General features: G+C 40.1%; 1 protein-coding gene across 2 annotated transcripts in view; it reads right to left on the bottom strand.

Annotated features, from left to right (window-relative positions):
• Nucleotides 1–3,577: 3,577 nt before the first annotated feature.
• The window catches only part of SETBP1 (SET binding protein 1), a 290,894-nt gene continuing 270,260 nt past the window's right edge, over nucleotides 3,578–24,211 (bottom strand). For both annotated transcript variants that reach the window (XM_086960330.1, XM_086960329.1), the window contains exons 4-5: nucleotides 18,190–18,360; nucleotides 3,578–7,003 (exon numbers count right to left, since the gene is read on the bottom strand). In XM_086960330.1, the coding sequence (XP_086816456.1) occupies nucleotides 6,510–7,003; nucleotides 18,190–18,360 (665 nt within the window). In that variant the 3' untranslated portion in view covers nucleotides 3,578–6,509. The remainder of the gene's footprint in view (nucleotides 7,004–18,189; nucleotides 18,361–24,211) is intronic.

The following is a 24,211-nucleotide window of genomic DNA, read 5'->3' as shown; positions in this document are numbered from 1 at the left end:
CAATGAGGCATTATGGCAAGAGTGACAAGAACTAGTCTTTAAAGGAACAATATGTCTGAGGGTGATAAATCTCAAGGATATAAGGCAGGGGTATTCGCAAAGCAAGAAAAAGAAAGGTGCACTTCAGAAAGCTTCATGGTACAGGACCAGGCATGAGATTGAGAGCAAAGTGGATAAACTTCTGCTTTAGTGTATAAGAGAGTGGGGTAGTCTGTGAAGGAGAATGGTGAACAGTGTCTAAGTGAGCTGATTTGGACAAAGAAGAACATCCTAGCTAGTGTATCACCTGCCTGGGCTTAGAACCATCAACTATTTGGCTAAGATTAAGAGAAGCATAGAATTGAAGGAGAATGTAGGAATCTGGTCTCAGGCAGTCATTAGCCCAAAATGTCACCTGGAAGGAATTGCACAGCATGATTTATAAAATTTAGGGCCAGTCCAGTGATGTATTGGAATTCAAGTACTGGAGCACCTGGGGAGCTTATAATAAAGACAGTATTTCAACCAGACCAAACCTGAGTGGACAAAAAGTTAACAGACGTCTCTCCATATAAACGCCAGACTTACCTTTGTCTAGTGGTCAAAGCAGACTACCTTGTAGCATGGGGAAATAGCTTCTTCTTAGTCTGGTAAAAGGGAAAAGAGAGTGGGTGTATTCAGCAAGCACCATGATAGCTCGGGTGGATTAAGCATAGTAGAAAAGGGGTCCTATGACTGCCTGGGCATGTTGTATAGCTGTCAACTGGCCTCTGCACAACATATTCCAATTACTGAGTTGTGAAGAACCTGGGATGGTCACCCTATGCCTGGCTTATGCATTACAGCTGTAGACTAACTTTTTTTGTGCACAAATGGTGCATCCTCTGCACATGTCCACTGCAAATCCACACTAGAAGCAGACTTAAATAGGGCAGTGACCTCATCAGGACTGGCAAATAGGCATGTGAATTGGCAAGGAACAGGTACACGCACCTAGCACTAGCTTATAAAATAAATTAAAGCGGTAATGGAATAAAAGACAAAAAACTGGTGCTCAGAAATGCCTGCTGAGGACAACAGCTACTGGGAAAATAAAATAAGCCAAATAAAAATTGCTTCCCAGCTATTAGATAAGCAAGTCTTTAAAAATATATTGTTGTATCTTTGATATTATTAAGTGACTGGGAGTGTGCGGTATCATTCGAAGTGGTCTTTTAAATTTCACCTAGAAATGCAAATTAAAATGATTAGTTGATTGACAGGAGGCGCCATTGCGGTGTCGGTTTGATCTCTTAGATTTCACCCATTAATAAACATTAAAATGAAGAGGATTTACTAGGTAGGTACTTCTATGCAGTGTCGGGTTGATCTCTTAGATTTTACTCATAAATAAAAATTAAAATGAAGAGTTGATGCTTGAGGAATTCCCTTGAACATTAAAAATAGGCCATAGCAGTAGCCAATCTTTCCCAACTCGGATGACAAGCTTCTTGGACGCTATTCAAAGTTGCAGCTGACATATTTTGGTTAGTGCAGTCTGCTTCTGGTTTTGAGTAGTAACAGTTGTTCAGTGATCATTTCTTGCACCATAGTAAACAGTGCAACCACTGGTCCTAGCTCCTGCCTCATTCCGTTTTCTTTTTTTCCTACAAACCACCCACAACAATAATCTTTGCTTGGAAATCTCAGAACCCAACAATTATATCCATCATGCCCACCAGTCATCCGAGCTTTCAATTCAGGAGTATTGTGTCTAAAGGAACTTCAAACTCTTGGTCAGCTCCATGAGACTGGATCGATTGTTTCACTACTCTAACAAGCAGTTCTCTTGCAGTGTCTTTTGGAATGTTCCACTGCAAGTGTCTCTTGGTCTCGGTTCCTCCTGCTCTTCACAGTATCTGCTTTCTTTTCTATTATATGCCTTCTAATTCTCGAGTGAGAAACACTGAATAGTAACTAGTCCCGATGTCTTCAGATTAACGGAAGGGTTAATCACTACCATATAGCCTTGTGGGTCATAAAATGGAAGTAACATCTTCAAAATTTCAACTTAAAGCATAAATTAGCAGCTTTGAGGACTTGGGTCTTTAAATACAGTTTACACACCTACATTGGTCAACCACACAACATTATTAGGAATGGGTGTACAGGTGTAGAGCAGACGTAATGTTTTTTAAACTTTGCTCGTGCTTGGACTGCACAAAACACAGCTCAGAAACAGGCAGAGGCTTCCCTGTTTCTAAGCACTGCTATCTGAAATGTATACACTAAAGTGGATAACTTCTGCATAAGTGTGTGCTTTAGACAAAATAATGTCCTAAGAACAGGTATATGATCTGCTCCAGAGCAGCAGTTCGTAAGACGAACCAAGACTTTTATTGCAGCAAGACCCTTGGCTCCAAGTTGTAATATAGAAACAGATGAACATCAACTGTAACTTACTTTTTGTTCCCTCACAGCCTTTAGCTGATCTTTTAAGAACCTTCTCAAAATCATATACTTTGTTTTTGTTCGTTTAGATGAATTTGCTTTTTGAGGTGTGGCAGCGTCTAGATTCTTGAGAATCAATTTAAATTGCTCGGCGATGTTCTCACGTGGGTCCTTAAAGAGAGTCAGTATTCTGAAGAGGAGTCCCAGAAATACCAAAACTGACCTGGAAATAACATACATCACTAGATTTTAATCACCTCAAACATGTGAATTTTTCTGATTAGATATTTGATCATCAGAGGTATCAGATCGCATATCGAATAACTGTGCTTCTGAACAGCTGATCATCTCAATATAAGACGACTGGTCAGGTTTATCCTATTCTTGGGATATATATTAATGCTACTTCCCATCTGAATATATATAGATCATGCCCTCCTCCTCAGGGAATCCCCGTTGCTGAACCAATTCAGGAAGGATCTCAAGACCTGGCTCTTCGACTGAACCTCAACGTCCAGACAGATCAGCAGCCCCACACCCGCAGCTCCCCCCACCCTCAGTACCATAAGACCCTCACAGGTTAGTAGACACGCTTTACAAACTCCTGATTGATTGATCGGTCCTCCTCCATAGGCAGAATTTCGCTCCAAGGGTCTTATCCATTTTACATGTCTAAATGTTCTCATTTCTGATTAGCAATAGAATATTAAAGCATTCGATTTCTATAGGATAGAAGTATAAGCAACATCATGCTAGAGTGTAGTTAATTGTAATTGTCAGCATGAAAATATGAGCTATTTAATGTGAAGCAAAAATGATTGTGTTACAGCAGCTTCCTAATTCCATTTTGAAAATGCACTCCCAGTTCATCTGTACATCTGTAAGTTTTGCCTAGCATTTGTATTGGTTTAAACAATCATCTCTTTAGGCACTTTATTTTATGATGTAACAGAGTACAGATCTATTGCTTTCCAACTTCCAGCCGATTTTCTTTCATTAATGTAAAGCATACTAAACATGCTGTAAACACTATGAAAACTATGATTTAAGTATGAATTATTCAATTATTTACTGGTGTTTTGACTGCATGGCATTACTACACCAAGGCTATTAAAGCCCTGGTGATGGGAAACAGATGGTAAATAGGACAAAAAGATCAGAACTCATGTTCGACTGAATTGAATTCCTTTAATTTCACACAATGAATAACATATGAATAGGATTAACTTTTTTTTAGTTAAGTGCTCTATACTGCTAACCTGATTTGGTAGCAAAAAGACTGAGCTTTCTTTTAGAAAAAAATGTTTAAAAACCACCATCTAAGATCATGAGGGAGCATGACAATAAAGCATGCCAGATGGATCTAAGCATCAAATAACAACAAGTCCATATCAATCTTTAAATGTACAAAATGCTTCATGAATAAAAACTGTTACAAAAAGAACATTTCAAACAATGTACAAGTTGTCTTCTTGCCTCTATATTCAATAAAATACAAATACATTTTTGCTCTAAAATATGTTTACATACAATCAAAGTAGAACATGCAAATACACTTTAAAAAAGGCTTTTAAAAACCACTTATGAATAAAAACTAAAAATTAGCCAGCACGACTTGTAAAACAATCTTGTGCCCCATTCTTTGTTTGAAATATATACATATTTAACACTTCATGTGCATTTAATATTTAGGAAATAGCTTAGAAAACAAAGAAACTAAAATGGGCTTTGAACATTACCCCCACGGTTCCCATCTTATACTGTTTCTTTTTAGTGTTATTAGAGACCTAGACAGGTATTGGAGACAATCCTGGGGAAAAAAAGGATCCAGTTGCAATGTGCTTGTAATGGTTTTAGGGCTGCTCCCTGGTGGAAAGAAAAAAAAAATCACAACCACGCTAACCAACCCCCGGGTTACGCTAGCTGTAAAAATAAGGCTTGGGGTGTGTCTAGGGGCTCTGAAATACTGCATTGAAGTATGTAGTGGGCTTCTGAGGCACACTGACTTTACTCCATGTCTTCCGAGATCAAACCTCTGAAGTCACCGGAAAAAGTAATGATTTTTTTTTTTATCAGAATTTTAGTTAGTCTTTATACTAGCAAAAATATAAATGGAAAAGCCCAATACTGGAACATTGGTATGGAAGTAATTAGCTGTAGTAGTACGAATTCAATCTTATGCCTTAAAACGGAGTCCTTTGTGATCCAAGTGCATTATATCTACTTATATCAGTCACGTCAAAGTTTTGCTTTTCGTAAGTTACCCTCTTCAGCATTTGAAGCATTAACTCACCAAACTATCCAATTTCACTGGAGCTCATTTTCAAGTAAAATAATTTAGCTACACCCCACTCCAAACCTAGGCAAACCAGGTTACATTTTTCTATTCCGAATGTTCATTTAAACCTCTATAATAGAAGGACATTCATACCCAATAAATTACATGTGTACGCCCCTTAGTCTACTTGGACTTCAACTCCAGAACAGTATTACAACTGTAGACTTTCAAGATATCAACTAAAGAAATACAGATCAGACCGGGGGAACAAGGCATTTCTGGAAAATGTTAAGTTCCCTTCAGCGTTTACTTCTTAATAGATTGCATACTTGCTGTTTTGGTCTTATTGTCAAGATATTTATAATTTTGGGTGTATAAGCTTTCCTAATGATTTTACAACGTTTCCTTGACTTTGCACTTACTTCAAAGCTCGTGAAACAGGATAGCCTATTTTTTTCTATTATACAGTCTCCCTCTCACCACCCTCCCAAAGCACAGGTGTTTACCTCTTCACAATGGATCACATCTTGCCAAGTTTTATGTTTGGTATCAAGAAAAATGAAAACTACCTGCATAACACCTACCAGTGACATAAACATTACTGCAATGGAATAGTTAAATAGTTACTCTTCTTTTGGCTATAACTGCATTGGGGTATGGTTGGGAAACAGACATCAGAGACCGGATATTCTATCTAAATTGATGGTTGAAGTACAAGTTGAATGAAAATGTACAAATTGAATTGACCATTTAAGAGACCATTTGCCACAAACAGATTTCATCCATGCAGACAGATAACTTTATACTTACATTATGTACAAACACATCATTTAACTTTTCATTAAGGCAACCACAATTTGGAATCCTTGTCCAACGTGGCTTAATACAATTGCAGTGGCAATTACCCTTAGTTCTGTGTTACTGTTTTGCAAGAAGTACACCTACTCCTTTAAAAGGAATATCTGTTAAGAACTGACTGACTTTTACTACTTTATTTTAACGTTTTAGAGAAATTGTTTGCTTCTCTTTCGTGAACAACATACCAAGGTTCCGCAAGCTATTTCTTGTGAGAGTTGGATTTTTCTTGATTCACCAAATGTATCTCTTTCTGCAGCTATGAACTACGTGATTCTACTTAGTTCCTGGCCTTATTGAAAATGCCACTGAGCGTAATTGTCCGTGAACAAAGCTCTTTGAAAATGAAATATTTTAATGTTCGCTTTAAATTAGCACTTGGTGTGTGTGTGTGTGTTGTGTATGCAAACGAGTGCACATGTATCAACGTAAGGCTCTACTCGTTCCCTATATATGCTGCAGAAATGTGAAACTAGGCAGTAGTAACTGAGTGAATGTGCAGCAATAGGTGGACGCAGGCAATCATGATTGAAACAAAATGGAAAAACTGAGCGACCAGAAAGATCAAAGACGGTGAATTCACACATTTTTACAGCAATGTGTTTTCTGATGGGTGTTTACTTTTTATTTTTTAAATAAACCATCACAAATGGGGTTAAGATATGTACTTCTGCTGGAATATTTTTGTACCTAGTACAACCATTACATAGACATAGATACAAGAATGCAATGCAAAAGTGTTGCTCCATTTTGTCAATGATGCCAATTTCACGGCTGGCTGTGATGATACCACTTTTAGGTCTATGCCATGGGATAAACGGTCAACAAGATTGGTATGGTGCTGCCTGTCATGCAGAATGAAGAACAAGTAAGATGCTGTAGCAGGTGGCACAGGGATTTGTACACTCCCTCCTCAGTTCAGACCTTTTGTGTGCAGCACCTGTGCTGGCATTCAGTCTTGGTATTGCTAAGGAAGAATGGCAAGTTCATGTCCTCTAGTCTTCCTGTGTCTTTTCACATTCACTTCCTCAAGACTCTTGTGGTTTTGCTTCCCACCCCTTGGTTGACAAGGAGGCTGAGTCTCTCGGGCCATGTGCACAACTGACTCTATGGTGTCCATGACTGCATCTTTTCTAGGAACTTCCACAACTATGGAATTTGAAGCGTACCTTTGACCTCGCTTGCTTGGAAGGTCAACACATTTTTCCAAAACAGGCATTTGGTCTCTGAAGTCTTCCTCATAAGAGTAAGGTTGCTTCCTTGGGCGGCCTCGCCTCTTCTTTACAAAGTTATTGCCAGTCTTCGATTGTCTCTGTAGTCGCTTGGCTTTCAGGATTTTGTTAACGTGATCCAAATTCTTTTTGGTGGACAAAATCTTTGAGAAATTGCACATCTTGCGCACCTCACTCTGAATAGCTTCTATTTCACAACGCTTGAATCTTTTCTGTCCAGGTGGACCTACTGCTCAAAAGAAATAACATGTATTACTACAGATGCAAATGCAAAACATATAAATGTCAGTTTAAACTGAAAAACAACATATCAAATAAATTATGATTTAAAGATTGGTTGGTGACTAGCAATGATGGGCAAACTTGATAGTGCAAGAACACATCGCAACTCACGGAGTGGTACAACAATTACAACTTCCTCTAAAACATGTACTGAACATCTCTTGAAGACTTCTTAACAATGATACACATGTAGTAAATTATGCCTCTTGTCTAACATAAAGAAAATACACATTCCAGTGGCAGACACATGGGCGGGAGAACAAAGGGTATCCAAGGTACCAAATATTGGACTACCTGTAAGCAAAGCCCAACCACCTCATGTTCATCTTGCATTCAGTTGGACTCTAACTTCCTCTTCCTACACTACCTCAGACTGCTTCTCATCCTTTCACACGGTCTAGTAGCTGTAAAGCAATATGTTTATTGCTTTACAAAACTTACATCCTATGGTCCGGAGTTCAAGTCACTGTAGCTACTTTGAATCTAATACATTTAAAGTATGTAACACAAGACTAATTCAGTCAAATTTAAAAAAGCTGAATAGATTTACAGGCCTTGAGGATACTTATTGACTTTTTGTTTAAGATTTGTTTAGCTTTCAATAATAAACTGTTTATAAAATAATGGGCCAATAATGGGCCATAGTGAGGGCCAGTGAATGCATGATGCAATTCTGTGTCTGCAGGGTTTATGGCATAATTATGGACTATAGTGTTAATTTGATAAATTTGCATATTACACAAAGATATTGTTTGTAGCTATAATGGCTGAAAATCATACTAAGTAGTATGCCACACAATTTGGCTTTTTGCCGCATAATTTAAGATAATCTTGCTACATAATTTGGTTGCCCTTGACACATTCATAGTAGCCCCCACAATGGTAAATCTCTGCAGAGTGGTCTTTATGATGATGAAATCCTCATTTCACAGAGAACTGTGAAATAGTTCCCATCTTGCATGCTTCCCTGCAAAATAAGTGCTTTTATACCACTTCATTTAGTGTAATAAAAGCACCCAAAAATATAACATATATACACACAGGCCTAGATAGTAACAGTTACCAATTAATACACCCACAATACTTAGGACCAAAGCTCAATAGTAAAAGCAGAAGGACAACAGCTGGAAAACGACTTTTTCATAAGTACTTCTGGAGATTATTGTTAACACACTAAAAGTTACACTTTTAAAGAAGTGATAGTAAAAGTCTAAAAATCCCAGATGTATGACTTTGTCCACAATATTATTGATAACTTGGACCCAGTGTGTGTGGTTGGGGCCAGGTCCTCATTCCGGGCAAGCAAAAACATAGAACACCACATTTGTATACAGCAAGATTTTTTGAGCTGTGTGGCCTTTTATTTGGTTCCTTGGTCTTCTATGATGGGACAAAGACCTCTATCCTAGCTTTACATGCTCTATAGCCCAAGTAAGGAAAATAACATTTGTTTTAAGGGCATCAGCCCTCAGCTACAGCACAGGCTTGCTGCATTTTCATGACAAGGAACCCTCCAGTGACTGTTAAAATGAACAGTGCGCATGTGACCGCCAAAATATGGCTTCAGAGATTGAATGTTTTCTCTGCATTGGTAGTGGCACTTGAACTGAAGTAGGCAAATCCTACAATGCAAGGATGCAACAACATGTAGCCACTAGGCTGGACTCAAATTTGCAGATCCTGTGATTAATATTATCGCCCCAGGTGCATCAATCCACAGGTCTTTTACAACTCTGCCAGGCTTATCAGATATGGTTCAGGCTATGGTACCTTGATGGATCGTGGACTTCTGTAGGCCTTTTGCATAAACTTGCTAAGAAATCTTTGGGGCTCGAGATAAGATGCATTACTTTCTTGAACCGGACAGCAGATGGCACTATTGTAGCAACGTATGGCCTTACTCTGGCATACAACTCCTGGTAATGCCTCTCCTGGCACACTATTCTTTGCTGCACTAATCCTGCCATACTGTTCCTGTAAGCACTGTTTTCCCAAACACTACTGATGACTAAGTATTGGGGTGTCTTTAACAAATGGAAAGACATTGTGTCAATTTGATGAATACTCCAAGAGTTCATCTTGAGGTATGGAGTATTGAAAGGCGATAGGGATTTATATATGTAGTATGTGCATATAACAGTCCAAACTAAAAGGTAGCAGAGCTTTACCCAATTTAACAGCTCCTGGAGTTGTCTTACACTATTCCTAACACATAAAAGCATTAATAACAATGAAATGCTTATACTGTCTACAAATGGTACCAATATTTCTAATGATTAAAAATGTGACTGAGTGCAGAAACGTGTCTTAAAATAACTAGCTCATAATTAGCAGATATATAACGCAGACATCAGCAAACGTATGATGTGATTTAATAAACACAGGCTTTTCCTATCTCTTAAATTGCTCTTCACAAGGAAGCTTTTTTTATTGGCAATTAAAAAAACATCGGCATATTCAGTCCTACCGACTGTACTCACGGATTTCAAGTAATATCTACAATCACCATTTACTGCATAATGTCTTTGTTGTCGGTGAACAAAGCTGCAGATTGGGGTAGGTTGTACATAGTGCCTGCATCCTCCCTTGCTAAAATCTCTTTTATGGCTAATCTTCCGTATTGGACAATGTGCTAGGATCCACTTTACCCCAAAAATTCCAAACCTACCCTTAAAATTCCTAATCCAGGGAAAAGATTAGACAATACACTCTTATCAGAATACTATTTGATCGAGCACTCTTCTTGCAGATAGAAAATTTACTTTCCTAGGAAAGATGTTGCCAGAGGATGTATGAGCTACTTACAAATCCCCATCCTTTCACACGCTTCTATAACCATGCCTGATCTAATTCAATTTTAACCAGCATTAGTATACTGTTCTCGTTCAGCTCTCCGAGGTTGATCAAGTAATATGAAACTGCCTCGATTTGATTTAGATACTACACTAGTATTTATTTCATTCTTTCCATAGAGACCACTTGAACAGCCAGCTTTTGTGAGTGAGGAACTAACTGCTAACCTGTTCTCAGGTTATGAGTAAGGACATGTATTCCTAGGAGGGCTAGACACAGTATATTGGTAGAACTGAAATGCCTGGATTGCAGATTTTATTTAGCTTTGTTACAGCATTACAGTGAGACTGAATATGGAATTTGGCCTCTAATCGGGATTCGGCAACATATTAATAATTGTATTTTTTTTAAGATGCCATTGCAGAAGCCAACTAATTAATTGCATTTGCCAAATATTGTTTTGGATTAAAATATTACTTATTTATTTATTTTTATTTATTTAGCTGTTTTATAGCGCGCTCAGTTACTACCAGAGTGTCCTGGCGTGTAAAGAGAAAAACAAGCAGGTGACCAAAAGAAAAAAGGTTAAAGTTCATGTTTCTTTTATATTTTATATAAGCTAATAGGCAGTTCTGAAGAGATATGTTTTAAGTGCCTTCTTAAATGATACAAAATTTTCAATTAATCTCAGGGAGTGGGGGAGAGTATTCCAAGTCCTAGCCGCGGTGACAGCAAGCGACTGGCCTCCCAAACGTACTCGCTGAAATCGGGGCACTCTCAAGAAGTTACAGTCAGCTGAGCGTAATGCCCGAGTAGGGACATAACGGTTAAATCTTTTCCTCAGGTAGGAAGGGCCAAGATCATGAACTGCTTTAAAAGCTATGGTAAGAATTTTAAAAGTTATCCTCTGTGCTACTGGCAGCCAGTGTAGTTCCTTCATGTGAATCCGAACACTTTCTCTACACGGCACATTGCACAGCAAGCGAGCAGTCGCATTCTGGATAATCTGAAGCCTTGCAATTAAAAAAGCCGGAGCGCCACACAGCAGAGAGTTGGCATAATCGAGCCGAGATAGAATAAGGGCCCTCGCAACTGACTCTCTTGCTGAAGATGGTAAATAAGGAAAGATCTTTCTCATGGCTTTTAAGGATCCGAAGCACATCCCAGCAAGTCTCTTTATGTGTGCTTCAAATCGCAGATCTTCTCCAAACCAGACTCCCAAGTTCTTAGCAGGAATATTAACGGAGTTTGGCTGGGGGAAATCAGAAGGCCACAGAGTTTCTCTGAAATTAGATGGAAACTGACCATACATCAAGATTTCAGTTTTATCTTCGTTGCACTTCAGCTGTGCTGCTGCCAACCAGTTAAACACAGCAGAAAGACACGAACGAACGACCTCAGTATTAGTATTCGTATCCGGCCACGTAAACAAAAGTTGCGTGTCATCTGCATACGCTATTATTTTTGCTCCCATTTGTTCAGCTAACACAATAAGAGGGGTGAGATATACATTAAAAAGGAGGGGGCTCAACATAGAGCCCTGGGGTACTCCTGTAGTGAGGGGTTTGGTCAAGGATGAGTAGGGTGGGATCCAGACCTGCTGAGACCTGTCTGATAAGAAAGATTTCACCCAATCCAATGCTGAGCCCAATATGCCGATGTTCGCCAGACGCGCCAGGAGTAATGAGTGCGGAACAGTGTCGAACGCGGCAGAGAGGTCTAATAAAATCAGAACCGCTCTGCCGCCACTGTCTAAGCACTCCCTGATCGCCTCTGTAACCTCTACAAGCGCTGTCTCCGTGCTGTAGGCTGCACGGAAGCCAGATTGGGCTGGATGTAACGCCCCTGAGGTTTCCACAAAGGCATTGAGCTGGGAAAATGCAAGTTTCTCACCAATTTTTGCCATAGCTGGCAGAAGAGAAATAGGTCTATAATTACTCCGCGCCGCTGGGTCCGCTCCTGTTTTCTTTAGCAGTGGCAAAAGCTTAGCCTGTTTCCATTCTTTGGGGACTATTGCAGTAGTAAATGAGAGTCCTATTATTTGAGAGACCTCAGATACCACTATTTCAGCTGCTTCGGCCAACACCCGGGCCGGGCATTAGGAAATTACATTTCAAACGTTGAGCACAAATTGCTCCATGCCCAAAACTCCCGATTTTCTGGTTTTGTTGCTAAAACTGTCAAACTTGTGCAGATAAAAGTGGGTAATTAAAGGATGGTGAGAACAAGTATCTCATTTGTGAATTAGCAACCAACTGGTTCCATTAGGTGGTACAGAGTATTTGGTCAACCATTCAAGTCAAGTCAAGTATAACTTTATTACATAATATACTGTTAAAAAATACTGATATTAAATAAATGAATTCTTTTTAAGACATAGTCCCATTTATGCTATCATCAGCCTATTCCTACACCATTCAATATTGAGACAAATAGCATTTTTTTTTCACCACACCCTTACAGGGGCATTTGGAAAAGGGTATGTTATGCTCTTTCAGTAAAAGGAAAGAGCCTTTAGTGGAGGGAGTTTTTTTAATCCTGCAAACTTCCTTAAATCTCACAAATGCTATGCTATGATTATCACCCATGGCTCAAATGACTTCTGCATTTGGGTTTCCACATTACAATGTGGGCATTTGTTACCCATTTTACATAGTTTGATAAAGGTTCACCTAAATTCACCCTTTTTGAAAGTCGCTAGAATAATTATTTAACATTAACTCGCAGGAGCATGGCTCATCCCTATTCTTCAGTAACACTTATGACAAAATATTGCCAGTTTGCACAGAGTAGTTTGCACTTTTCACAAGACTACGCCAGCATGCTTCTTTGCATAGTCCTAGCTAGAATCTGCGCTTCTACCTCATATTTTAAAAGCCAGGTGAGTTCACGCTCTTGGTTTAAAAGAGAATAACATTTTTGGTCTGACTTGACAGTGCAGCTCTGCAAAGACCTTTTGTTACAAATTCTTAAAAATATATCAACTACGGTCTTCGGCCCCATTCAAAGGAGTATTTCTCGCCCACCTCATGCAAAAAACGGTTTACTGTATCATTCCATCTATGGAGTGCTTGTATTACAATTCATGAGGGACTATTTTATATTTAAAAATGTTGCTGAATCATGAAAGCTACATCTCATCAGAATACAGAAAGCAGCCTTATTTTTTCAATGCAGCAGGTTTTTTTTTTTAGTAATATTTTAGTCATGACGTAAAATGAGAGTAAGATCTACAGGCTTTGCAAATGGTTGTTGTTGAAGTTCTACATCTTATACCTGGTTGGGAAGGTTATTAGCAGTCAAAGATATCCAAAAAGGATTGTAAATTTCATCTCACAGTTCTGGAAGGAATAACAAGCGCTCACCTCCGTTTAGAAAGCTCCGGGTGCAAACAGGGGATTTATTAAGTAAACCACAGCTCAGTCCTCGCAGTCCGTGAAACGCTTAGGCAGACGCGTTTCTAGCCGGAATGGCCGTCATCAGTGCCGGTCTCACAGGCTGGTTAGTAAATCCTGGACTTTGACTCAGAGACCACTCCCTAAGTAGCAGTCTCTCGGATCCTCCTCCTTTATGCAGGTGTAGAATAAGTGCTTGTTGCTCAGGGAGAGCTGCATGATGGGTGCTGCAGTCCATCGTGGTACCGCATTCAGTGATGGGGAAAACCAAAACATCAAGTGATGTCCCAAATTCATGGCGCTGGGCTCTGTACCTACACACAACTCCCTGGTTTGATTGTCCAACTAAAACCTCTGTTCGTACCCTTATCAGGCAGCACTGTGCTGCCTACTCTCTCCCCTCGCTGAAATAAACGCCAAATGGCAATGACTTTGCTTGGGGGGGGCGCCGCGTTGCACTATTCGTATTGTAAATTTAATCTCAGAATCTAGTTCTGGGGGGAATAATGTACAGCCCATCCAGAAACTATATATATATATATATATATATATATATAATTTTTTTTTTTTTTTTTTTTTACTGGGTTAGTCGGAAAAAACATAGGCATATGCACTCGTGTAAACAAAGTGCTAGATCTCCGGTTTTCCAAAGTCTGGCTTCTATTAATTACACAATAAAATACATTTTCCATATGTAAACCAAAAACCACTTAAAGTTTGTGACTCACGGAGGACAAAGAAGACGGGCATGCAAACACTTTGGTGCTAACGCGCCATCTTAATGACTGTCATTACAGCTCCCTTTGGAGCCGCCGGAGGCCATTTTCACCGACATTTGAAGAAAGGCTTTTGTGCGACAGCTGGGCCCTGTTTGCTCATTTGCTTTAAATAAAGAAGTTTTCAAGGAACCCCTCCATTAATTACCGGAAACCTATAGCACTGTCCCATTTCCTATTAGCGCAGCTCCTTTGAATTTATACAACATTATCTCCACATCTGGGATACAGCCTCAGAAACATTTCATTAATCATTTGAAGAGAGGGAACCAAGTGCGTTTCAAGCATGTAAATCAGTGATAAATTATTCACTTTATTTGCGGCTTTGAGAAAAAGTGTACCATAACATTTAAATGGAACCAATTGGAACAGGCATTGGCATTTTCCATTACTAAATTGCTACACTGCGCCAAGATACTCGCATACAAGCAATAGTCGGGATGCATATGGCCATGAAGGCAGCCATCTTGGAATGGGTATTCTACTAAAAGAAGAATGCTTTGCAGTAAATGTAATCATTGCTATTTGCTTCTCTCTGGACATTGCTCTGTACATTACAGTAGTCTGAATGTTTGTTTCTTTCTTGCCATGTATAGGACTGGGCTGCATATTATCACCGGATACTAGGTGTATGTATGAACAGGAATGTAAAAAAAAAAAAAAAATCCCGGAAAATAGCATTGCAGGACTGTTAGGCTTGCAATGCAGATAGTAAAAAAAGTGAACATGCACAATTACTGGTGTACATTGTCTTAACCCCGTGGCACTAGTCTAAAAAATGCGACAACAAACGTTGCAGATGACGAATGAGATACTGTGCAATTTAAAAATGTAGTGAACTACTAGCAAGATGAAAATAAAAATCAGAGGGAATGCAAATTGGGAAATTCGACCAGTAAAATTCAAAACTGTGTATGTCACTAAGTGACATGTGTGTGCAGGCACGGGGCATTTATACAAACATACAGAGCACTGCACTGGCAGATACAGTAAAAACAAAAGCAACAACAACTAATATAATACCAAAATGTTGCACATGGGAAATGTACAATGCTGACTTCTTATTGGAAAGCTGCTGAGTCACAATGATCCGAATCTGTTATGAGTGATTCCTCAGCCTGCTCAATGCTAAACTACACTTATATTCTGTTGACAATTGCAAGGGTATTATCATTGAAGCAGAAGGCTCGTGCCTGTGACTACTGAGTGATGAATATCAAGTGCAAAACCTTTACACTGCACTCAGTGTTTGACAGATATATTTGATTTACTATTAAAAAAAACTTTTTTGTGATAAAATAAGTTGAAGTCTTGCTGTTTGAGGGGCTCCAGGTACTATAGAGACTGACAATATTTTCCATGTGGTAAGCCTTGAACATGGCAATGCTGAGTGCACTTGATGTGTTCAGATGCTCGATTATCCTTCCTCAGTTTCAGGACAGGACCGAGCTCTGGCTGTGAAGTTTTAGAACTGCATCTCCTCATACTTTTTCCATACATTGCCAACAGACCAGATACATAGCTTTATTTTGGTTGTCTCTTACCTAAAATTGCCTGTGCTTCAGTTGATGTCAACTGGCGAAATACATTCTCTCGATGTTTTTTCTTTTTTTAAATCTCCTACTTACCTCTTCTTAAATGCTGGCTTGTATGTGATTCCAACACCATATTTTATTATTCCTTGTCAAAGAGCACAGTTCCACTGCTCTGGCGAACTAAAAGTGTGATCTAAAATCAAGCTCTGCCGAAGCCAAATGGGACTAGGCTTTAGGCTTTGCCATTGCAGACCTATTGACTTTGCCAGTGGTTTTGGCTGATGCTGTTCTGCGTCTATTGATTTGAGCCGATACTAAAACCATTAGGTGAAGAACAGCATTTATTGATTTTAGCAATACCCATAGCATTGACTAAAATGTTAGATAATGCATATGTTTTATATATAATTGGAATGCAACTCCGTTCATTTGCAAGTGGTTACACATATCCCATCGACCTTTTTGAGTGTTTCATGTACCACATTAAGTGTCCAAGATTATGCCAAGATTTGGGATCCTTGCTCACCGCGCCGCTGGAACGAAGCTACAACCGACTAATGAGGACCAATAAGTCTGAAACCGGTCTTGGGTTGCTTATGTTCTGCTCAGAGAGGATCTGGCGGGGCAGTGTGGACTGGACTGTTCCTAGCAGAGCAGGACCATGAACGATATGCATATGGCGGAGACTAATCCGACGTGGCATGGTGGACAAAATAAGGATTGATTGGAATGTTGAGGTATACACATCAAAATACACCATCACAAGCTGAAATTGTAAGCCTTTTTCATGAGTTGCACAGAACATTTTGATAATTTATACTTGCCACTAAGGAGCGGTTAACATTAAGGAGGATCTCAACGGTTAAAAGCAAAAAACAGAAGAAAACCCAGATTAAATGATGGGCTAAAACCTTGCAGCCGTGCAAAACTCTTCTATACAACATTTCCCATTTAGGTGCCAGGCTTTCTGCCATATTTTTAATAAACTAAAATGCTAAAAATTGCTATGTTCAAATATATTTAAAAAAATTGTTCCCATATTCTCTACTGCAAATACGTAAATCTCTCAAAGGAACAAAATATTTGTAATTTATTTAGGTCCTTCATACAAGTCACAAGTCTTTTGCATACAGCTTATAGTGCGCTCATTTTAGGCAGGGGTGTTTTTAAAAGTATTCAGATTTTTAATAATCTCCACTGGTAATCCATTTCATATGTCACCATCTCTACTAAGACAGCTATGTTTAACTGTGTTGCGAATGTCAGTAAATATTGCAAAGCAGCAAGGAGGCCCAGTCAAAACAGTCGAATTGCTTCCCGGTTTATTCTGAGGATTTCCTTAGGTAAAGCCTCAAGAAGATACTCACTCAAAAGAGGTTGCATGACACCTACTGCATGCATGGCTGCGCCAGACCAGGCCAGGCTATGCCAATGACAAGCGACCACTTTACAGAATTCTCAACTTTTAGGGGAACATGCATCAAGGTATGATTTTGCGAGTCCTTAATTGTGATTATTAAGGAATCGCAATTAAGGACTCGCAAAAACCTATGCATGTAGGAATCTCTATAAAAATAGCGATTCCTAAACAATCCTTAATTGCGACTCGCAAATTGCGCATGCAATTTCAAGGGTCTAAGGGATTCAAAAGGACACCCTGTTGCACCCCTGAAATTGTGGTGTGCACCCATGTCGCGCAGACACATGCCCCAAGGGCATGTGTGTGTGTAACCTGAAACTTTGAAAAATGCACATTAGAGCATTTTTCAAAGTTTTCTGCAAATTACCCACCAGTTGAATTTCTCAGTAATTTGCGGCCCCAAATTGCAAAATTGCTATTTCAAACTGCTTCTTGCACTGCATTTAAGGAATCGCAAATTGCGATTCCTTAAACACAATCGCAATTTAGGAAATCACAAGAAATTGCGATTATCTAAATTGCGCATCCCCAAAACTTTCATGCATCGCAAAAGGCCATTTTGCGATCGGAAACATCCGATTTTTGCAAATCGCACAGTTTGAACTCGCAAAAACCTGTGATGCATGTGCTCTTTAGTCCCTAAAGCATCAGCCCACTGCTTTTACGGTATCTCCTAATGTACATTGGAGCCCTGTTCAAAGCCATGCGGTGCAGATTGCTAAAAATTGATTCAACAGACTGGCAAAGAGGCCAATGTAGAAACATCCCTCACGTTGGCACTATGGAAACCTCTCTGAATCTGCAAAACCACCAATCTCTGTACAATACTATCACTCTGTATGTTCTAGTGAAGACTAATAGATGCTACCAGTTTTGAGCAAGATATTGTACTCCACCTCAAAGTCCTTGAAAAGTTGAGGCAAAGTGATTCCTCTACAATGTATCCGAGAAAGTGGAACATCATATGCCCTACATGACAGATGCACGGACTATTGTTGGATCAGGAGGCGAAAAATAAAGACTGAACAAGTTTCAACTAAAGCTTTATTGATCTTGTGGTCTTAATCTGGTCAGCTAAGCTCTTCTTGCTCTCTAGATAAAACCCAGAAAGAGCTAGTACTCCAGAGCTCAATCTAGTCCCCCTTGTTCAACTCCATTGCCAGACAGCACAAGCCAGTAAGACTGTGTAATGGTCCGATGCTCTCTGCGGTTACCTGATTGAGATGTCGAGGTGGGCGACGTTAGGCGTGATAATACTGATTGCGGCTGGATTGTGACAGATTCTGTAGGTGCTGGTTTTTTTCGCGTCATCGCAGCAGACAAGGAGCTTTCATTCCTGCTATGCAACGAAGCTTGGTCGGCCTTTAGTTGTGAACTGGTGAGACCTAAAAAGGTTAAAGGAGAAGATTGCAATTAAAGAAAAATGAAGTTATATCAGTGGAGATCAAAATTGTTTTACAACACGTAGAAATGGTTATGGCCCTTTTTATCCAGATATAACCGCACAAAATTCCCATTGCATGTATATCATGTCATAATGTTGACCACTCTGTGTCATCATTTATTGGGAACATCCTGGTTCAGTATTAGCATAAGAAAGGCATGCAACTGACATGTACAGGCTGTAAAGTCATCGACTACTATGTAATTAATAAGTACCATTACATGAAATTTGCAGCAGCGCTGTATACAATCAACCCATCAAAAGAGAAGTCTACGGTTTTGATTGCAGAGCAAGCCTGGATATCCTTAGATAAGAGAAAAAACACTTTCTTCAGGAGTATGATGACGAATTTAGAGTCCATGGCATCAGGGGCACCGCATTCAACTTGTGTTAGTCCTGTTACAAATGATTACAAACTAGAACTTCTCTCGGATTGGCTTAATTGAGAAGAACCAGGTCTGCAGCTGACAAGACCATGGGATGTTAAATAAAAGTCCAAGACTGTAAGCCCGTCCCTGGGGACATGGAGTGATATAATCGTATGTCAGCATCTGAAAGGCCCGGTGGACGGCCTCCCGACATTCATGGACATGGACTAAGTGAAGGCCCTGCGCCATTGTGAGTATACATGGTTAGTGCAGTAAAAAATTACTTAAGAACCGACCCTTGTACAGAGTAACAGATGTGATCCAAGACCAATCATATTCATACCGTGCGCTGCATCGCTTCACTATGCCAGAGCTGTTGGTCAGTTAATATCCACTTCTGCGGGCTTTAAGCACCAGTACAAGTCAAGGGTCCTACATCTACAGCCAGTGAAAGCCTGATGGAACCAAATACAGAGCTGCCAGATACTAATCAGTGGTTGGGTAAATGGTACCACCTAGGCATGCCAAGGCAGGTTTCGCAGCGCATACAGATTTAAGGTTGAAGAATGCAACTACACTATTCTTTTTTTTAGCTGTGATTCAATCTCCTCAAACCCTTCTGAGCCCAAAGCCTGACCACAGTCTGCGATGTAAACCTCTGACTCGTCTACCCAACAGGCACTATAGAATGACAAATAACAATATAAGACTGCATTCATTCTATGGCGGTGGCCCTGAGAACCCTACCACGACACGTCACACATATGGGGAGGTTGCATGTGTGGGTGAAGAACTTTCAGCACAATAATGAGCTCTTCTATTCTGTAAAGAGGACTTGGGTCTAACGTTTATATCAAAGTACAAGCATACCCATTAACGTGACCCGTGACGTGCAATGTACAAGCTCCACAACAGGTAAAGATGAAGCGCGCACGGATACAAAAGGATGTGAGGGACATGTGGATGTGATTACAAGGACAAGCTTAGGGGAAATCCTGCGGCTGACCTCAACGGAGGCACACAGTCCTCTGTGAGGAAGTGCTCTGGTGAGCGAAGGCAGCCCTCGAGTTTCTCACAGGTAATCCTTCTCTGGCCACTTATCCCATCACTTCTCCACCTGGCCAGGATGTTTGCATTAGGGACTTGATATATGGATTGCAACGTCTCCATGCAAAGGCCGCCTTTCTGTTACCATGGTTACATGGATCTTGGAACAAGGTTAAACTACTCCCAAATCAAAATCAGTGACAGGCACAACATCTAAGAGCCGGGGTATTGACTACTGTAATGCAGCTCAAAGGCCAAAGGGCAGGGAGCGGATCACCGCGCAGAGGGCGAGTCAATATTTTTATTCAGAGTCCTCTAAAGACATGGGGAGTGATCAATTAGCACCTCTCTGGGTTTGCCAAGGTCATAAGGACTGCAAAGGAAAGACCCTTGGCAAGAGTAAAGACAGGGAATGCCAGCAATTAGCTTACTGGGTGTTATTCTTAAAGGTCTGGGCCTGCCAAAAATATGCAGGACATTGTGAACGCTGCACGCTCACTTAGTAAATAGCTTCCTAGATTGGCAGGGAGAGCTAACTGCTCGCAGCTGGCATCTGCGGTGATCTGCAGGTCGCAAGAAGAAATGCCAGCACTGCAGGGCAAACGCATCCTTCAGTCATCAGTGTGTTCTGTACCATTAAACTGGGTAACAGTATCAATTGTTATTTACATCACGTAGAAATTTAAGAAGTGGGTTATGAAGCACTATACCAAACAAGTTATTCGATTTCAGTTTTTGTGGCTGTCCTACTGAGGAAGCTGCTTTTGCTCCATCCCGAAGTCCCTGAAAGGTTGAAGGAAATGTGGTTTCTTTACTTCTGCTCTGTAAACGCGAAAACCCCTTTGGTAAGGCAGCAGGGACATGAAGTAAACAGACAGTGGGTTTATTTTATTCTATCTGTGTGGGGTGAGTTCTGGAAGGGACAAGGCACATAGTGTGTTTGCCCTCTTGAGGTTGGGACTTAACAATGAATTTCACTTCTACATTCAGCTGAGGTCCATAATTGCGGGATGGGCAATTAATTAAGGTATGTGCCCTCTGCTGAGGATGTTAACGGCTGTTAGATTACTGACAAGGGGGCAATAAGGCTTAATAATATACTCTAACCATCAACCACATTTCGTATTTAAGTAAATGCAATTTATTTTCTGCACAAGATTAAAAAAAAAGTCAACAGACTCGGTTATCTACGAAACATACAAAAGGTGCACGAAAATGAGCTGTCCTCACAAATAAATCGTAAATAAACGGTACAGAAAGCAGAGAAGAGTATATAATTTTGAAACAACTACGCAAATAACAAACAACTCTTCCAAAGAAAATTACAGCAAAGCAGGGTGATCAAGACACTCAAGATAATAATATAGCTCAGCAAGTAAAAATCTCCTTATTTCCATCTCACACCTGTACTTAACTATGCATTTTATTTGCTAAACTGCACTTTAGCATCTTTAAACTAATTTTCAATTGATGGAAAAGCGACACAAAATAGTTTATTTTCCTTTCCACCACTTTCAATTGCACAATTTTAATCTTCAGCACCTGGATGTTTCTTCCCTCAGCCACCACTATCCACCCCCCACCATCGGTAAGCTCCGCGCTCAGAACTAAAACCTCAAATACCATCATTAGATATATCTCCCAATCTTTATCTGCAGCGGTTCTCTCAGAAGAGCTAATACCATGATGATAGCTTGGAAATCTCCCAGGAATTAGATGAAGAGAAGTGATAGTGATGAACTCCCAGTTAATAAACCCAGGGCGCTTATTCCTTCAGGATGATCAATTTCTAGATATCCCCAGGCAAGTCTGATACAGTTGATTTACTCGTCTTTCCGCGTCTTACTATTAAGGTTGTAGCTAAGAAGACGGCAAGGAGATGCGCGCGTCTTAAAGGAGTAGATCTACAGTGGCGCAACCAACTATAAACAGAAATTAAGAAAATTCGATTTTTGATATCGGCATTTGAAGAGGAAATTTTTTACTTTTAGAATCCTAGCACATATCCTCTTTGGTGCACTTGAAAAGTGCATGTTATCCTATTGGGGTGAATTAAATTTTAGAATTTTAAATAACTAAAACACAGGGATGATGAGTCCTAGGGAATTTCTCATACAGAAAGATTACTTTACATCTCATCCATTATGCAAATCAAACCTGGAAATAGTTTAGTTTCTCACATTGGTCGGCTGTCTGACGGACTGCGCGGTAAGCATGATTGAATGTAATAGCATTAAATACGTCCGTCCATTATTTTCTACTTGGGTGACTCAGTGCGCCCAGCTCCTGGAACTGAAAGGTACTGTACATTTCTCAGAAAACCACTTCAATGGGATAATTCGCCTTTCTTGAAGAGGCAATGTACCGCCGGATACCCATTGATTCTAATGCACCTCACGTCAGCCCACAGCTGAATAACTGCTTTTGTAAATGGCAAAAGACGGGTGCACTTACGTTTACAGTCATCATCATTTTTTGGGTCAACATAATCCAAGAATCAAAGAAAACAGCAGTAATTCTCTTTTCAATGCATGTATTGATGGCCATCGCATGGAAAGCATCAGGAGTGGAAGGCACCTGTTGTTAAGCGTAGCATCCTATGGTGGTACTTAACAACTAAAAATAAACCTTGCTGCTTCCTGACATATGTATGTACATATTATTTACATAGCGCAACCCTAGCCGAATAGCAGCAGAGCACTGCCCATGGCCAAAGGCAAAGACACAGTCAAAGTGTGAAATGGTGGGGTAGCTGGTTTGTTGACTGTTAGATTATTTTTGTGTGAGCACTTTTTCATCTGTTGCCTGATGGTGTGCTGGCTTCGGATATGCTGAGATCCACCACATATGGTGAGCTTGTAAGCCAGATAGAGCCAGGGATGAAGGTGTGGATGGCTTTGTAGAGAATGCAGATAGTTTTGGAGATGGTATTTACTGAGTTAGGAAGGATTACATTATTGAAATCTTTGTTTCACAAAATGTTGCACACACCCTAATAAATATGAAAAATCTATCTTGCAAGTTCTTAACGATTTCAGTCGAAATTCACTTTTATTTTGTGTGCATACTATTAAGGCATCTCCCTCGTAACTAACCAACCCTGTGATCTAGGGGCTTGTTCACTTTGTTTTCGCAGTTTGGACATCACACTCCAGAGAATTTGCCAACATTGCTGCATGGTAAGTGATAGGAAGTGTAGGGACCTATATAAGTGAGTGGTGGTGTATGTAAATGTTAAAAATTCCCTGGCTAGTCGAAAAAATTAATTTTAATGGCTTCACGGGCTGGGAACGTTAAAAGGGGGTTAGTAAGTAGAACAATCTGTGTGGTCTACTATGTCGACATGACATGTTTCGTAGGCAGTCCCCTCCTGCCTACTCATCAGGACCTCTAATTACCACAGTCCTCACCAATCACATAGCCTATCGTCAAAAATTAAGTGCTCCCACTTAGCCCGTTGGTTGTAGCACGCCCCGCAGAGGGACGGGAAGACCCCAATGATGGGAGAATGACACTATGGAATTCATAGTGTGTGAGGGGTATTTTAAAAACACATTGTGCTCTCCTTCTGCCACTAGCAGGGAGGTACTTTTTTCCACTTTATAGACATTAGGTCTTCACGTTATCCAGAAAACTATTAGAAATTATTCACCAAATCACATTGATAGAATCCTATTGTTTGCATACAACGTCCTGGAGGGTGATTCTTTCATTACCTCTACGCTTCCTCGAGTGTTTTTGTGAATGCTGCGTGGTTCCCAGTCTTTAGGTGGAGAGCAGCTGCTCCTTTGGGGAGAACACATCCACATCACCAGTGATACCCAAATGTCTGTATTTCTAGCAGCACAGTAAGAGTGATATTAGCTCTACTGCAATCGTTCCAACAAAGTTTTTAAGTATAAGATGACCGTAAGTGTTATCATCGACAAGCTGGAAATTGAGGGAGGCATTTTAGCATTCAAGGCACACTATTACTGGAACAGCATCATTGAGACCAACCTAAAATAAGCATACCTTTGTTCAGACACGAAGGAGCACCCTGTAAAGTCAATCAAGCATAGGTCAGAGCATAAAATGATGAAAAATAGGAAGGGAATTCAGGATAGGCCACAGTCTTCAGATGAAGAGCAGCTGCCTCTTACAAAGTGCATCTTCGACACCACTGACAATCGGAATCTGCCCACCTCAAATGTCTATTTCTCGAATAACCTCTAGAATCGCTCGATTAGGTTAATAGATATCCATCCCACACAGGAACGGTGGCAGAGGATTTTTACCCATTTTTCCCAACAACGTCCTTTTGCATATAATAAAAGTTGAGCGGTACACAAGCGGAGTTCGAAAACCACGGTGGCAGATCACAAAATAAACTTTGTA

The sequence above is a fragment of the Lissotriton vulgaris genome, chromosome 3_1 (assembly GCF_964263255.1).
Source record: "Lissotriton vulgaris chromosome 3_1, aLisVul1.2, whole genome shotgun sequence".
In the NCBI taxonomy this organism is placed as follows: domain Eukaryota; kingdom Metazoa; phylum Chordata; class Amphibia; order Caudata; family Salamandridae; genus Lissotriton; species Lissotriton vulgaris.
Note: the sequence above shows the minus strand (reverse complement) of the source record. Positions and strands in the feature narration are given on the sequence as shown.